Source organism: Protopterus annectens, chromosome 13.part0, assembly GCF_019279795.1.
Source record: "Protopterus annectens isolate FY-2018-M chromosome 13.part0, PAN1.0, whole genome shotgun sequence".
Lineage (NCBI taxonomy): Eukaryota > Metazoa > Chordata > Ceratodontiformes > Protopteridae > Protopterus > Protopterus annectens.
Genome location: NC_056747.1, coordinates 1,004,005,247 through 1,004,024,175, shown reverse-complemented (window position 1 = coordinate 1,004,024,175; position 18,929 = coordinate 1,004,005,247). Strand labels below are relative to the sequence as shown.

At 39.0% G+C, this 18,929-nt stretch overlaps 1 protein-coding gene across 1 annotated transcript in view; it reads right to left on the bottom strand.

Moving 5' to 3' along the window:
- KRT222 (keratin 222) overlaps positions 1 to 18,929 on the bottom strand; it is a 641,329-nt gene that overhangs the window by 364,369 nt on the left and 258,031 nt on the right. The window contains exon 3 of the mRNA XM_044055000.1: positions 10,777 to 10,905. Within this exon, the coding sequence (XP_043910935.1) occupies positions 10,777 to 10,905 (129 nt within the window). The remainder of the gene's footprint in view (positions 1 to 10,776; positions 10,906 to 18,929) is intronic.

Sequence of the window (18,929 nt, the reverse complement as noted above, 5' to 3'; positions counted from 1 at the left end):
TGACGGTATAAAATATGGCTCTAGGTGATTCAGTCATAATGGATCAATAAGCTTGTCCAGTTGCCCAGCTTGGATTCCTAGGATAGCTGTGCTGAAAGAAAGCTGGATGTAAAACCATCAGCCTGCTAAACATGAACTAAGAATTGTTACACTCAGTGTAGGTTCACTGACAGGATGGAGCTTGGAAGTGGATGACATGATGATAAAGAGGTGGCAAGACATCTTTGTATCCAGGAGACTAGATAAAAGAGCAGTGCAGGAAAGCCATTTGGCTTGGGTTCCAGAATCTAGTACTCAGCAGTAGGACAGGCTAGAAATGGTGTGGGAATTGTGGTGAGGGAGAAGCTTCAGAAGTTAGTAAGGTATGTCATCAGAATTAGCGATAGACTCATGAGAATAAGACTCCAGTCTAATAATAGGGCAGTATTCATAATATCTGCATATGTCCCACAGCAAGGTTGTGATAGTGAGGAAAAGAATGCATTCAGACAGCAATTGCAGGTTATACTAGATAAAGCAGGACAACATGAATTGGTCTTAGTAATGGGTGACTTGAATGCACATATTGGGACAGACAGAATGGGATATGAGGATTGCCTGGGTCCACTTGGATGGGGCAACAGGAATAAAGAAGGAGAAGCCATTCTAGACTTCTGTCTTGCAAATAGTTCAGAAAGAAACACAGTCATAAGATCACATACAAGAGTGGTCAACATGCAGCTTAGATTTAAGGAAAGGGCACTGGTGTAGACTCAGTGATTGCAAAGTCATCCTCAGTGAAGCAGTCAGCCCACCTGAGTGGGCCACAAACATCTTCAAGCAGTGGTTAGAGAGGGCTCTAAGGTCAACAGAGAAAGTGACTGGAGTGAAAGTGCAACAGTTCAAGGAATTACGCAGGTCTCTAGCTCCCCAAGAAAAGGTGGAAATAGGTGGAGTGGAGGAAGAATGTCAACTCTTTTTGATATGTGAGGACTACAGAACAGATATCTGAGACAGGTATGGAACTATGGCACATAAGGAAAACTGGTGGTGGAATGCAGAAGTCCAACAAGACATCAAAAGAAAGAAAGAGTGCAGTAAAAGTAGGAGATAGAAAATACGGACCATGTTATGAAGGAATGCTACCTGGCTAACAAAGAAGCTAAGAAATGAGTTGCAGTAGCAAAGAACAGGACATCAGAGGCACTCTAACAGCTTCTGGAAATTAAGTCTGTAGATGGCACAAAAAAACTGCATTCAGGTGTAAGGCAAAGACAGATAGATATAGGAGCTAGTTAGACATCCTTCATAAGGGATGCCAACAACATCCTGCTCACCAGTCCACAGGACATCAGCGTTAGTTGGAAGGAGTCTTTGAGCAACTTCTGAAAGAAGAAAATCCCACAGAAGCTGTACTTCCTCAGACACAGCCTACAATGAGAGAAGAGAAGGAGTCCACCATAGAAGAATAAGAACATCACTAAGGAAAATGAAGTCAGGGAAAGCAGCAGGCTCAGGTGAGGTCACGCTAGATATGATAAAGATGCTGGGGAGATAGGGGACAAATAGCTCCAGAGGGTACTAATAGCAGTGTGGAGAGAAAGGTGTATGCCAGATGACTGGAGAATAAGCATACTAGTGCTAGTGTTCAGAACTGTGGGCAGTATGAAGGTATCAAATTCCTGTCACATTGCATGAAATCTTTGGAGAGGGTGTCTGATAAAATGGATATGGAGAGAAGTAGAAAGTAAAATGCTAGATGAGCAGTTCAGATTCTGATCAGGATGCAACACAACTGACCCTATGTTTGCAGTGAGACAGATAGTTGAGAAGAAGAAATGAAAAAAGAGTCCAACTGGACATTTCTAAACTTGAAGAAAGCATATGACAAGGTCCCAAGATAGTTGATTTGGACAGTACTGCGGTTGTTCAAAGTCCCAGAAACATTGGTAGAATTAGTGCAGACAATGTACAAGGACCCAATGACTCGAGTACAAACTATGTTCAGTCTTACAGAGGGTTTCCCAGTGGGAGTGGGTGTGCATCAGGGTTCAGCTCTGAGCCCACTGCTGTTCATACTAGTGATGGACTACATTATAGGTTCATAGGTTCATAGGACAATACTAATCTATTGACCGAGAGACCCTTATAAGCCTATCCAAGAATTTCACCCATGTTCCCACAAAGTCAGCACCTGTTTCCCCTGTCCAGCAGGAACACTGGTGGGATCCCAGGGATGTATTTTCTGTTTCCCTTCTAGTCATCCAGGTCTTCTTAAAGAGGGCTAGTGAAGTACTCTACTTGACATGGACAGGAAGTCTATTCCACAGATGGCGGAGTCTTTGGAACACAAACCTATCCCACCAACAAGTTCTATTAATGTTACAGATTAAAGCCTTGCGTATGGGTTGCACGAGGGTGTTTGGCTTAAGGATATGCAGCAACTCCATCAAGGCTGGGTCTGAGACGGCCTTCTATGCCAGACACAGGTCACCTCTGAGCAAACTGTATGAGACTGAGTCGAGGGACAGAGCTTTTAGCCTATCTGTATAGGACAGGTGTGTGAGACCCTGGATTTTCCTGGTCAGGACCCTCTGTGGTCTCTCCAGCTGCTGCATATGCTTGGCAAGGTACATGCCGAAGGGGGCATTGTACTTGATAATCAGACTGATAAGGGAGGAGTACAGGGAAGTTATGACCTCCTTGTTCCCGAATGAAATACCCTTACTTATGAAGTGGGCCATGTAGAAAATCTTCTATACAACAGAGGCAACGTGGTGGTCAAACGTTAGGTTGATATCAACCTGGGTGCCAAGTCACTCACGACTGATTGCATGCTTAGTACATTGTTATCAATGTGATAATTAGTGGGAATGCCATTTTCCCCAATGGGGATAATGATGCATTTCTTGGTATTCTATTAGCGGCCATGCTTCTGGCACTAGTCATTACTTTGGGTAAGGCCCACGCTAGGGGAATTTAAGACAGCGCCCAGCTTGCAGTCATCTGCAAATTTGGTCAGCCACAAACCACTCATTTTAGCTTGCACCTTGGAAAAGTATATCCCAAACAGTACAGGCCTCAAGACTGGTCCTTGGGGTATGACACTCGTTACGGGTCTACTTCTAGAGGTGGCTTCCTGTATTTTGACTGAGTGGGTTCTATCAGTGAGCCATTTAGCTACCCATCTGGTAACATGTGGGTTGATGCCTACCTGGGAGAGTTTATCTATTATGCCAGAGTGGACAATAGTGTCAAAGGATTTGACTAGGTTAAGGTAGATGGTGTGCACTGTCTTCCCTTCATCCTTGTCTTTGGTGACTTTTTTTGGAAGAAGCTGACCAAGTTTAACAGGCATGATCTCCCTCTGACAAAACCAAACTGTGTGAGGTCAAGCATTTGGAGGTTGCCAATGTCCTTGTTTAAAAGGTCCATAATAATGCATTCCATGACCTTGCAGATCAGGCTAGTTAGGCTGATGTAGCTATAATTGCCTTGGTCGGTGGATGCTCCACCTTTGTGTAGAGAGATGACAGTGGCTGTCCTCCATTCAGCTGGGATGAAGCCAGTGCTCAGACTCTGGTTGAATAGAGTACCTAATGGTGCTGAGAGCTCATGCCTGAATTCAAGTAGGACTCAGCCAGGGATGTTGTTGGGTCCCATGGAGGCTGTATTTTTTGGCTTTGAGAGGGCATTAAAGACCTACTCCCCAGTGATGAGGGGAGGGGGGTAGGTGCTAAGGAAAAAGTGCAGGCCAATGTGGGAATCCCATTCTGAGGAAGTCTTATAATAAACGAGATGAAAGCGCTAAACATTTAAGTTGACTCTCTGTTCCTGAGTGTTTTTTGGTTTATGTTTTATAATGGTCTTAGGGTATTAAATAGCTTGTGCTGAGTATTGCAAGAAGCACTACACTCCACTATGTTGTTTGCTAATGCATTGTTTTTAACAAACTAATTCTTGTGTTAAGTAACAATAGTAACCACATTTTCTAAAGGCTACTTTCTTGTCATTAGTGTTTGTTTCTATATAAATATATCTATCTATCTAATCTATCTATGTAGCTATTTATATCTATATCTAATATATATATATATATATATATATATATATATCTATATATATATATATCTATATATATATATATATATATACATATATATATATATATATATATATATATCTATATCTATATCTATATATCTATATCTATATATATATATATATATATATATATATATATATATATATATATATATATATATATATATATACATATATCATCATCATCTTTCAGCTGTTCCCGTTAGGGGTCACCACAGCGGATCACCTGTTTCTATTTCTTCCTGTCCTCTGAATCTTGCTCTGTCACACCAACCACCTGCATGCCCTCTCTCACCACATCCATAAACCTTATGTTAGGCCTTCCTCTTTTCCTGTTACCTGGTAGCTTCATCCTTAGCATCTTTTTCCCAATATATTCAGCATCCCTCCTCAGCACATGTCCAAACCAATGTAATCTTGCCTCTCTGGCTTTGTCTCCAAGCCTTCCAACCTGGGCTGACCCTCTAATATACTTATTCCTAATCCTGTCCACCCTCGTCACACCCAGTGCAAATCTTAACATCTTTAATTCTGCCACATCCAGCTCAAACTCCTGCCTTTTTGTCAATGCCACTGTCTCCAACCCATATAACATAGCTGGTCTCACTACCCTCTTGTAGACCTTCCCTTTCACTCTTACAGGTACTCGTCTGTCACAAATCACTCCTGACACTCTTCTCCACCCACTCCATCCTGCCTGTACTCACTTCTTCACCTCTGTTCCACACTCACCGTTACTCTGAACTATTGACCCCAAGTATTTAAACTCATCCACCTTCACCACCTCTACTCCCTGCATCCTCACCATTCCTCTAACCTCCCTCCCATTCACACACATATATTCTGTCTTAGTCCTGCTGACCTTGATTCCTCTTCTCTCTAGAGCATATCTCCATCTCTCCAGGGTCTCCTCCACCTGTTCCCTACTCTCACTACAAATCACAATATCATCTGCAAACATCATAGTCCATGGGGACTCCTGTCTGATCTCGTCTGTCAACCTGTCCATCACCATTGTAGCCCCCCACATTATGCCAATAGTTTTTACTAGAGATATATATATATCAGTGCATTTCCAATGGATACACCTTCTTATAACAGTGACTACATTAAAATTATGTGATGGGCTATGCCCCCCACACCCCCCATTGTGGGGGGCTGTGCCCCCCACCCCCCTTATTTAATATTCTCATTCCAGGGTTGCACTGCAGTGGGGCAGAGTCTATATTCCATTTTCGACCAAATGAACTTCGACCAAGTGAGCTTTCAGTCAAGTGAGCTTTCAGTGAAGTGCAATGCCTGGTATAATTTTTGACTAAGTATAATTCGACCAAATCAATAGAATCCATATATATATATATATATATATATATATAGATATAGATATATGTGTGTGTGTGTGTGTGTGTGTAAAATATTATGCATAGATTATTTCTAATGTTAAGCTTTCTATAAATGTAAAAGTGTTTTTTTACTGAGAAGAATGTAAAGACCTTTGTATCTTTTATAATATGATTGTTTTGTTTGCCCTTTCCTCTCTTTCTCTATCTTCTAAGTCTATCTCCCTTCTTAAACTAATATATATATATATAAATTTATTTTGTAACACATTCTCTTACTAGTTTGCCTGTCTAACGTTCTAACACTTGCTGCAGTTTAAACTGCTGACTGCACAGAAGGAATCTCAGGTTGATTGTGACCCCTATTTTTATTCTACCACCAATTCAACCTTTAACTGAAAGAAAGTAAAAACAATTTTGGCCACTCCTGGGCAAGTCTGTCAAGATGTGTTCTCCTGTTCAAATTAATTACGGAGACATTATCTTATGTGTTAAAATATGGCAGTAATGACTCAAAACGTCCTTGCTCCTCATCTTGGCAGAATGCAGTTTAATAGCTTCTCTTCCTTACCCATGGAATCAGGCTACAATTACGTAAGTGCAAGGGGACACAATCTCATTAGCTTCTTTAATAAAAAGCTCACCTTTTCTACTTGTTTCTGATCTTGAAGGTGAACACCCATAACTTTAATAACTAAGAGAGAGAAGTTTTTTTTTTCCTCCTTTTTTTTGCCTGACCATTATTGTGGTTGGGCTGTTTGCAATCTATATCCCCTGTATCCACCGTGCACATCTACAAATATTGATTCCAGCTCTGTGTGTGTGTGTGTGTGTGTGTGTGTGTGTGTGTGTGTGTGTGTGTGTGTGTGTGTGTGTGTCCTGATTTGCTTCCCTTTCACCACCAATTCCCCAGCCCCTGCTCAGGCTCTCCAATTTATACATATCTGTCTTCACCCTTCTCCCACCCACTTCTGACTATCCATTCTAGGTATACCCAAGTTCACTAAACCTACATCTCACTTCCTCAGCCACCTTAATGTGATATACTCTCACACTAAACTTCCATACTGTCTCATCACATTCACACTTAAATAAATCCACTAACAATCAACGCATCATTCTCAGCCCCTTCACCTTCCCACATACACTCTCTGGTCTTGTCCAGTCATCAATAGGCTCCTGGCAATTACTTTGAGAACTTCCTTTCTATTAATACACTCCACAATGCTTCTCCACCTCACCCTTTTATTCCTTCTTCCTTTAACCCACTACATTGTGCCATCAGTAAACCCATCTCGACTCCTATCTTTCAGATTTCCTATCATTGACCTACTATAAAGCCCTACAATCAGTAACTTGATCCCAAGACCTACCCTACTCCACCTACCACACACACACACACACACACACACACACACACACACACACACACACACACACACACACACACACACACACACACACACACACTATACATATGCACTTTATATACACTTACAATGTTATTGTGTGATTACAGATGCTTGTAATAAGAAATATAAATGATATTGCAAGTATTGCATATCTTTTGCTTTGGTTGTATCACATTTAGCAAACCGTTAGCTAGGGAAGGGAGAAAGGGGCGATTGTCCTGGGTGCAAACTGTTAGGGGGTGTTATTGTCACTGCAAAAGTGCAGTATCAATATTGATTTATGAATGTGGCTTTAAAAATTAATGTTTGTTTTAGTTGTAGCAAGCAACTTGCTGGAGTTGGAGAGCAAAGAAATAATTTTTTGTTCTTAACTCTGGTGGGAGCTTCTCAAATTTAAATTGGGGGGTGCCCGTTTGAGGAACTGCCCAGAGATGCCAGATGACCTAGCTTCAGTTCTGATTTTTGTGGCACTCTAATTTGCTATTTGCTTTGTTTTCTGTATTTACATTTTGACTGCATTAGGACCATTGGTTCAGTCTAGTTACCTGTACAGCATATATAAATCTCCCTAGGCCAACATTCACATTTTTAGTAAGGGATATGATTTTTTTATTGAAACCCTAACTTTAAGACATTTTGAAGAGGCAGATAAAGTGACTATTAAACGTCTGCTCTAAAGAGCATTTATTGCAGCAGATGAATCTGCTTCAAGCTTCCCAGAGACATATACCATAAGGTGCATTCCATCTTAACAGATTTTCACACAGCTGAAGTTTCAAACAGAACAATACCTCTCAACTTCTTATCTCAAGAATTCTGGACAAAGCCAAAAATAATGGGAGAACAAAGGCCAAAAATGTGGGACAATTTATAAATATTGTTCATAAATGAAATAATTGAAGAAAGTTGTAGAATATAGCAATAACCCACGCCTGGGTGTGGGTAATGCTGGATTTACCCACGGTTGGCGTTGTTTGGTCCCGAGGGCGAAGCCCGAGGGACCAAACAAAGCCAACCTTGGGTAAATACAGCATTACCCACACCCAGGCGTGGGATATTGCTATTATACCATGACATTATTTAAGAAAAGAAACTATTACTTTTCTTAAATAATGGCATAGTATAATGCCTGTTTACTGCCCTTCCGCAGATGTCTGGCATCCGCGGCAGTTCTGATGTACTGCTCGCCTGTGCAGTACATCAGAGCTGTGGGCAAATGCAACGGAGAAAGCAAGAACGGAGATGTCCGTTGCTTATTTTAAAACTGTCTCGCTATGTTAAACCCATTTAACATAGCGAAACAGTAAAAAAAGCAACGGAGATCTTGCTTTCTCCGTTGCTTTTTTTTTAAAACCTGTCTCGCTATGTTAAATGGGTTTAGCATAGCGAGACAGCTTTAAAATAAGCAACGGAGATCTCCATTGCTTATTTTAAACCTGTCTCGCTATGTTAAACCCATTTAACATAGCGAGACAGTGTTTTAAAAGTAGAGTTATACTAATGGAAAAAAGTCCGGGCGACCGGACCTTTCTCCATTAGTATAACTCGATTTACAATGTGCACGCTGGCCAATCAGCGTGCACGTTTTGGGGGGGTCATGGTATAATATAGCAATAACCCACGCCTGGGTGTGGGTAATGCGGGATTTACCCACGGTTGGCGTGGTTTGGTCCTGAGGGCGAAGCACGAGGGACCAAACAAAGACAACCATGGGTAAATCCCGCATTACCCACACCCAGGCGTGGGTTATTGCTATTATACTATGGCAATTACTTTTCTTAAATAACGGCATTATATAATGCCTCTTTGCTGCCCTTCCGCAGCTGTCTGGCATCCGCGGCAATTCTGATGTACTGCACATGCCTGCGCAGTACATCAGTGCTGTGGCCAAAAGCAACGGAGAAAGCAAGATCTCCGTTGCTTTTTTACTGTTTTGCTATGTTAAATGGGTTTAACATAGCGAGACAGCTTTAAAATAAGCAACGGAGATGTCCGTTGCTTATTTTAAAGCTGTCTCGCTATGTTAAACCCATTTAACATAGCGGAACAGTAAAAAGCAACGGAGATCTTGCTTTCTCCATTGCTTTTTTTTTAAACCTGTCTCGCTATGTTAGATGGGTTTAACATAGTGAGACAGCTTTAAAATAAGCAACAGAGATCTCCGTTGCTTATTTTAAAGCTGTCTCGCTATGTTAAACCCATTTAACATAGCGAGACAGGTTTAAAAAAAAGCAACGGAGAAAGCAAGATCTCCGTTGCTTTTTACACACTGTGTCGCTATGTTAAAGGAGTTTAACATAGCGAGACAGCTTTAAAAAAAGCAATGGAGATCTCAGTTGCTTTTTTTAAACCTGTGTCGCTATGTTAAACTCTTTTAACATAGCGAGACTGTTTTAAAAAAAGACTTATACTAATGGAAAAAGTCCGGGCAACCGGACCTTTTTCCATTAGTATAAGTCGATTTACAACGTGCACGCTGGCCAATCAGCGTGCACGTTTTGGAATATTAATGGGGGGTCATGGTATAATAACAGTGTTTGTATTAACATGCATTTCTAAAGTATATGAAGTATGAAACTCAGATTTCTGTCATTATTTAGATGACTTCAATTCTCAATGATTTGTCAGAAAACCACAAATTTTATGAGGAGTATAGCAACAATATGAGCAAAAATCTGGACATTCTGCAAAAATCTGGCCAGTTGATAGGTATGATTTCAGAACTAAACATTAATTTATGCCAAAAGTTCTGCTGACGACCTTGAATCAAACAGTTCATTTTCCAGAGAGCAGCCTTCTCTGGTACTTTAATTAGTTACATGTCAATTTCATGTAACAGATAATGAGGTTCCCATATACAAAACAAATGTTCCTAAGTGGCTAGCTCAAGTCAAATATGGCAAAACTTGGCAAGTGTTTTCCTAGACCACTCTACTAATATAGATTGATTTTTCTGCCTATGAAAAAAGTATTTGTTAGTTGCATATGTGAAGCTATGACTGGGACAACCTTCCAGACATTCCAGGTATTCACTCTGAATACCAACTCCAGTGCAGAGTTGGACTTATAGGACAGACCTACGAAACACTCTGTCATATCTACTCACCAACCAAATTTCTTTGTAGGTATGATATTACACTACTTTATATTCTTTTCATGTTTTACTTATACACTGCTTTTCCACAAAGAAAATAGTACAATGTAAGTGGTACTCACAGCTAATAGAAGATTTTCAGACAGAAGCAAGAAGGAGAGAGAGAGAGAGAGAGAGAGAGAGAGAGATTAGCGAGAGAGATTCTTTCAGCAGTAGATACCTTCCCACAGACTGCCTCTCTTGTTCTTCTAGCATGACCCACCAAGAATTATGTATATACTTGTGATACTGAGTTCACAACTGCTGGAGTGTAAATTTTCAGTTTGCTAAATGTTTTTTTTTCTCCTTGCAAAAGCTGAAGAAGGCGTGAGGTAATGTTGACGTTACATAGTGGTGTACCAACCAATGCAAGTGGCAAATGATGCATGAGACAGATCTTAGCTGACAATGGGTGAAAAACACTAATGACTAACAGATTTAAGATGGAAAGCTTGCAAGTTACACTGCTGCAAAGGTCTTGCTCCATCCTTTCAATCTGCTTTCTCTCCCAGGTCCACTGTCAGGTATCTGACACAAATATAATGTTAGTGTCTATGCCTCACTGCTAATTATGCAAATAAAACAGTTGCTTTAAAATGCTTTTCTATGCCTTGAATTTATCAGACTTTTGTTAAGTACATCAACGGTGCAGATTTTTTCATGATGGTTTTGTTTCTTGTTATGAATACATGAACTTCACTTCACTGTGAAAAAGATTCAGAACAAATAACATAAAAGAGAAAGGCAGTCAATAGGAGATACTCAGTTGATTTCTTTACTGTGGTACACCCCCTGATTATGTTCTTACCAGAGCATATAGAGATTCAATTTCCACTTGCAGACTTTGCCACTGACGTCTTGCCTCATTAAGCTCAGCTCTGGCCATCTTTAATGCTTCTTCCTCTTTGCTCATCCTCCGGTTAGCTTCTTCTTCCAGCTAAATGTAAAATATTCAATAAATTAAAATACACATTTGTGTTCTTTATAAAGTTACATGGTGGTATCTATAGTTGTACAGTTGTATTCAAAGAAAAAAAACAGGCCTGGCAGTTTTGCAGGCAGCTTCTTTACTTGTCTGATTCTGTTTTCTATTATATTCTGAAGTCATTTGATATACTACTAAATATATGGCGTATTCAATAAATTATGACAGTCTTGTTACTTCTGTAAATCTTTTTACAATGTACAAAGAGAGAAGCTGGATGTTATACTGCATAATTAAGTTATCTTTACTGTTGGAACCAAATGAGAAGTAAAACATGGTTTTATACACAAGAAGCAAGCATGGTCACTCAGGCAGGTTCACTCAAGGAACAAAATGGTAGTCTATGTGCATGGATATATGTTCAGACATTACAGATCATAGTGCAGCAATGAGGCTCAAAAACATGTGATACTATAGCACAAACCTGAGGAGCTATGAGCTTCATTGTTGCAAGCATGAGCATATTGTTTATATGCCCAAGACAAATGGGATTAGAAGGATAGTGCTGCTCAATGAAAGTGTTTCAGAAACATCTGTAATAAATTCCCCCAGGAACATAACCACTGCACTTTGATCCTTAATTAGGGCAATAGTATCTTCATATTGCTGAAGACCACTTTAATACAAGCAATTGTGGAATTAGGAGTTTACTGCATTAAGGAATTAGACATTGGAATAGATGTACTGAAGGAAAACAGTACACCTGGTAATGTAGCCCTGCACTGTACTAAACATTTACGGTAAGTGGCAGCAGCCGGGACATTGAAGAACTGGTGTATTTGGGTTTGGAAACACACCATAATGTCATGACAGATGGGGTCACACCAGCCTCAACAGACATATAAGGCAGGATGTGCTATTCTAGATACTCTGAGGTGCAATTTAAAGCTTTTTTATCCAATGATGGCCTGAACAAAAGTCATGAGAAAGAAGAAAATTCAGTCTTATTTTTTCTTTTTCATACAAGGAAGAAATAAGTTGCGTTCATGGCTTATTGTTCAGCATCAAGATAATGATCAAACGACAGTAATTAAAACACTATTCTTACATACTTAGGAAGTTGCTAGAATAACAGGCTTTGCAATAACATTCATTTTCTGAAAGGCATGAAACTCAAATTGCCTAACATTATTTAGTAATGCCATCCCTCAACAATTCACCAGAAAACAACAAGTTTTACAAGTAACATACCAAAAGGATGAGATAAAATCAGAGACATTTAGCACTTTCAGGGAGAGTTGAGAGGCACACAAGAGGGTCATATTTTCAAAATCAGAGTCAGATTGAAAATATTGCTCTTACATACTCAGAAAATGTATAGAACAATAGCTTTGCATTTTAATGCATTTTCCGAAGGAAATGAAGTCTGAAACTAAAACATCTACTTTTATTTAGAGAGTGAAATCCTCAACAGTTTTTCAGGAAACCTCAAATCCCACTGTGAACAGACAGAAAATGTATGACAGAGTCAAAAACACACACTCATACACACACCAAAAACAATAGGAGGGACAAATCCTCAAAATATTACTCTTACATACATAGGAAATTGTTACAGGAGCAAGTTTTGCATTTTTTCTGAGGGACATGGAGTCTGAAACTGTAATGCCCATCATTATTTAGTGACTGAAATCCTCAACAGTTTTCAAGGAAACCACAAATTCCATTATGAATAGACCAAAACTATTAGGCAAAATCAGGGGGCAGTTGAGACTTATGACACACACACACACACACGCATATAATATATATATATATATATATATATATATATATACATATACATATATATATATATATATATATATATATATATATATATATATATACATACATACATATACCTATGCACATAGGTAAACATGTGCTCAAGCATACATAACATACTTATTGAAATTGAGCAAAGCCATACATTGCAAATCATGTCAATAGTGGAATAAGAAAACGTCCAGGATAAACCTTGTACCATAACTTCCTGAAAGTGCATGCGCACATACTAACATTTAACTACCTGGGAAGCCCTGAATTTACATTTAAAGTGATGGGATATAGTTACTATGCACTGGACCACATTTAATTAATAATTTTAATGTTATATTTCGGCTGATTTTGTCTTTCAGCTGGGCATGCTATGGGGGAGGGTGCATTGCTTTAATGGGCCAGATTATGGCCCCCATGCCACCTGTTGGACACCCCACATTTAAAGTTTCTCTCACGGAAGACATTCTTTCTGTTTGGAGTAACTTCAGCCAGGAGAGGGTTGGAACTTCAAGCTTTGCCCAGTGTACCACTTTACCTTGTTTTCCAGTAAGACAGTGTTTCTTTGTGGACCAGTCCTTCCTTCTTAAGTTGGCCTTAGAAACTAAGTTGAATCAATTGATTTAGTTACCAGTTTTCTTCTCCAACACTATTTATTTATTTATTGACATTTGTTTATTGGGGAAGTCTGACTTGGTAATAAATATCCATTTTTAGTGGAGGCCTGGTGATAAAAGCTCCAGGGTTAAATAACATCAAATAAAACAGTAGTATAGAAGTAATTGAAAAACATATATACATACATTGACAGTGGCATACACAGGATACAGTAAAGCATGAGGAGACACCAGTGATGTAATGAGAAAAAAAATACAATTAAATATGATAATCAGTACATAAAAAAGTATTAGAAACATAGCCTACTATGATAGGAAATAATCAAAAAAAGATCACACGAGTGCCCCCTAAAAATGGGGAGAGGGCAAGTGCTGAAAGAGTATAGATTGCATAATGAAAGGTTAGTAAGAATGTAACATATTTCTTGATGTAGATCATACAGGAAACGTGCATGGGCATAGCCATGAGTTAGTGAGAAGTTCTTTGAAAGAGGACTTAATACATGGAGGCTTGATGTAGTTCTGATTGAATTTGGGTTAGAGTTCCATAGTTTGGTAATGCAGTGTGAGAGTAGACTTCGTCCCATACTTTTTTGGTTTGTAGACTTCAAGCAGGTTTTATCTTGAGATCACAGAGGACGATTTGGAAGATAGTGATGAAGTACTGAGGAAGCAGAAAGGGAGGTAGCAGGGTTATACAGTATTTTATGGGTCTCCCATTTTAACCAACCTTCAGAATACACTAAAAATAAGCTAAAATCCTGCTATAACAAAATTGCTAAATTTGCAACAGGCATCCCATACTTTAAACACCACTGTTCAGCTCTTGTTATCCCCTTAACTGGCTGGAACTTCCATAACATCTAAATGACCTCCAGCTAACAACTGCCCATAAAATTACATATAATCCTGATCTCTGCCCACCTTAAAAACAATACTTCAAATCTACACATCTAGCAGTACTCTCTGCTCTGAAGACAATACAAACGAAATAAAACTTCCAGACAATGTCTATACTCCTACTCAATGACCAAACTGTGGAACATGCTACCCTTAGATATTAGAACTACCTCTAATTTCAAGAATTTCAAGCTTAAACTAAAATATTTCCAACTCAAGTCACATATCTGTCCCTGCTCTGAACCAACCTGACTTCCACCCCTTTTACTTTACACTGGTTTACTTAAACATTTTTGCCCCCTCCCCACTTGCCCCCTCTCTTCCTCCTTTTATCTGATTTGTACCTTCCATCTTCGCATTTTTACCTTCCTTCCTCCATCTTAGATCCTTCTACTCCCCACTGCCTAAAAAACAACTCTCTGTACTGATAAATCAACCTACCATCTTCTTATCAAATTCTCTATCCTTAATTCTTCCTTCCTCTTCACACTAACACCACCCTTCACCTCCCTTACCTCTTGTTCTTATATGTTAACTACTGCTTCTAACACTAAATGAGACTGTATTTACTCAGCTACCCTGACCATCCTTACTGTCCCTCCTATAATATTATCCAGTCGGCCATGTTTTGCTAAACTTCGTATGCTAAATGTATTGACTGCAGATATACTTGTTAATTCTCTCTGTACAATTTAAGTTTGTTAAAAATGCTTAGACATATTTGTTTATGTTCCCATTTAAAATGTATGTATTTTTGCTTTTGTGTTCATCTGTAAGTTTTTTTTTTCTTCCTTTTCCTGTTTTTGTTGTTTATTATGTAAAAACTGTTTATTTTCCTTTTTGTATTGGAGGTTTTCTCCCTGGGCCTCCACTGAAAATGGGTTTCTTACCCATTTGAACTTTTCCAGTAACCAAATGTCAAATAAATAAATAAATACAAGTTGTGTATGGGCTAGTTGATGTGGGAATTCTAACCAGCTGAGACCACATAATGCAGAGCAATGATGAGCTCTATATTGCAAATTTGCTGCACACCTGGCTAGCTTATTATAGCATTGGTCCAGTTGTGATTTAAAAGACATCTAGATGTTAGTCAAAATGGGTGAACCACAGAGAAGAGAGGGTAAAGATAAGAGTTAGCTAGGGTGATTCTACTAGAAGGAGTAAGGGATTATTTTGCATATATATAACAGACTTAGCTGTTGATGATTTTTTTTGTACAGTTTTGTAAGTGAAGACCAAACTTTAAGTTGTCATCTATGGTGAACCTCCAAGCAATTTGGTATGGGTAACTACTTCAATAGCTGTATTCTTTAGAGAGGTAATGCAGAAGTTACTTTTAGCACTGACATGGGACTTTGGAAAAAAAATATTTATTTACTGACATTTGTTTACCGGGAAAGTCCAGCTGGGTACAGGTGCCCTTTTTCAATGGAAGCCCAGGGAGAAAAGCTCTAACGTAATAAATGTAATGCAGTCAGTATTTAAAATAACAACATTTTGAATGCAGTTATGGGGTTGTCACACCATAGCAGTCAGTATAATAAAATACTCCAGGAACAAAGGGAAATATATGGTTCATTCTTTAGAGCTCCATCACCAGATGAGATTTCTGTTTGGATAAAACCAAACACATCAGGAAATCAGATCAATTGTTTGTGTCCTTTTCTAAAGCTACATTTTGAAAACCAATTTCTAAAGTGACCCTGTACAAATGACTTTCCAAGTACACTTCTATTAGTTACTCCATGAAAGGTCAATATCTTCCCTTTAAGCCTTAGGCTCATTCTGCTAGGGCAGTTGCTACTTAAACAGCTTTATTTAGCCAGGCTCAATTGGATGAGATTTATGTGGCTACATGGTCTAACACTCACACCTTTGTCTCCTATTATAACCTAGACATTCAATCCAGATCCAGGCCCTCATTTGGTTCTAGCATTTTGCAGAATGGTCATACCTAATACCACTCAACTGTCACACTGAGGACTTTGTCTAACAGACTGAGGTAAATGAAAAAAGACAACAGCAAATATGAAAGTTATGTACATACCATAAAGCTAGATATGTGTGTTGTCTTCTTCCATCCATCTCAACCATCCCTTGCCTCCACCCCCTGCCAAATTGTCATTGTTAATTGTAGCTCCCGCCAGACCTTGCAGACTGGTCTGAAGTCTTTTATGAGACCCTCTGATCTGATCCGTGGTTTCTATGGGGGTTTCTGTTGATATTAATCTAGTGTGACAGGGCAAACTTGAACTGAAGAGAATTGAGTATGCAGAGAAATATGGGAGAGGAGGTGGAGCTTCAGAGGTGATGATTTTGAGAGGCTGGTCAGATCCCATCAGATTTCATTACCCCACCCACAGCTTGATATGGACAGAAGACGACAACATGAATCTAGCATTATGATAAGTACATACCATTTGTTTTCTAAGCTGCCTCTTAGTACAGTCAAAGGGCAAATGAACTGCCCATCACAGTAGCCCTGTATACCACTCATTTCCACAGTGTACTTAGTGTTGAGGTAAGTAGATGGCACTATAGGTGATGGGGTGTAACCATTATGACACACAGCAGAGTGTTGATGTTAATCCCCACAGTTAGAACTGAAAAACAGACATATGCAACATTGCAATTTTTGTACCACTGGCTGAAGACAGTGCCGTGGGGGGGTACATTAAATGGAAGGTTCACAGCATTACACCCTGTGTGCATTGTATAATGAGAGTACTTTAAAGAAGCAGCATTAAACTTAGGGTCCTGCATGAAAGCAGCTTTGTAAGCTTTTGTGGGTCAACTGATATAATACAAAGGGCTTTGTATGAACACAAAGAAAGGAGGCAATAATTAAACAGATGTTGGTGTATGAAGACAGCACTGTAAATGGGAGGGTCTTCCACAGTTTGTAGGGTGCCCTATATGAAGGCACTGCTGTATGTGTTGATAGGGTGAACCTGTATCAAACAATGGGCCCTGTGTGGTGACTGTGCCAGAAGTTATCCGGTAGGAGGGGCAGTCCATGTTAAACAGATGTTGAAAAGCACACATAGCACTTTAACTGTTTGGGGAATCACAATAAACAAATGTTGTACAGCTTGTATATGCCACACTGCAAGTCTGCACAAGGTTATGTGGAGATTATATATTTATATCCAGGACACATTATAGGAAAGCACTGTACACTCTGCTCCCCAAAAGGACTGCATTTAAGAGCAGAGCCTGTACCATGCCTCATGCTTGCTGAGTGTAACAATTAACAGATTTTAGAAACGTTTATATTAGTGCTGATTTGCATTTCATTTAAGCTTTATAATCTGAAACTGACATCACAACAGTACTGAGTCTTGCAACATAATGGGCACTTACAATGGTATATTGCTGTTGCTCTACAAACATCAACAGCAAGAGCTCCGTAAAAGTGTTGTGTATGTACATATTTGTGTATCTATACACACACACACATGCAAACATCATATACTATGATATTATATTATTGCAATTATAGTTCTGTTGTACTGCAAACAGCTCTGTGTTATAAATGGCAGAAGTAGCCCTATATTGGTTAACGTAAAAGATACATGGACTACTTTTACTTTGTGCTTGTGTGTGTCTGTGTGAGTGTGTGACTGTCTATGTGTGTTTATTTATCTGTATATCATATATATGCATGATGTATGTACATATACTTTACACACAGACATTATGGTTGTAGGTGCTACAGCAGAGGAATCCGAGGTAAGAGACGAGTAGTCCGAGGAACAAGTTATGTCACCCATATGTTACTGAGGCAAATTGCTAGCCTGCAGTAGTGGCAAAGGCTGTTTGCTTAACTTTTTCTTTCTCTCTGTGGCTGGAAGAAGGACTGACCATGGGACAGATAGTTTTTTCCATGGTCAAGCCGAAAATTATGCCTTTTTCCCAGAGAAAACAAGAGCAAACACCGATAAAAATTTAAAGTCTTTAAAAGCAACTTTTCCCCCACAAAAACAGAGTTAAAAAAACACTTCAAAACAGTTTGCCAGACCTTCCCTCCATAAATGGTGTTAATTACTTTAAACAACCTTTAAACTGGCAGGAAAAAACAGCACTCCCATTTAAAAGTTAAGTCTCATGACAGTCCATTAAATATATACTCCTAGCTTAAAAATAACTTTCCAAAACAGGAAAGTAAAAAAAAAAAAAAAAAAAAAAAAATAAATAAATAAATAAATAAATAAATAAATAAATAAATTATATAAAGTAGAAGGTTTTTCCTAAAAGAAACTTATCTGCCCAGCAAAGGAACAGCGGAAGCCGATTGTTGATTCTCAAAAGCCTGCAGAGGAGCATACTATTGAGCGGCAGGAAAGCTCTATAGGGCTTGGCATCCAAATTTGTCTTTTTAGTTAGGTCATCTTGAACTGACCAATGGTTTAGGTGCATGGAAGGTAACCTGAAGCTTTGAAAGCTTGCTGGCTGTTACATTCTTGGCAGGATATAACCCATATATCTAAGGCTACTGTTATAATTCAAACATCTACTGTTATGGTGAGATTACTTACACAACTGTACTTTCATTGATAATGCTAATGTTAACATATAGATTCATAGCTGTGTACTAGGCTAACATCCACTAGGTCCTTTTTAAGCCTATCCATGCATGCCAAATCACTGACAAGTTCTGGTACCCTTGATAAGTGTAAGCAGGCTTGGGAGATGAAA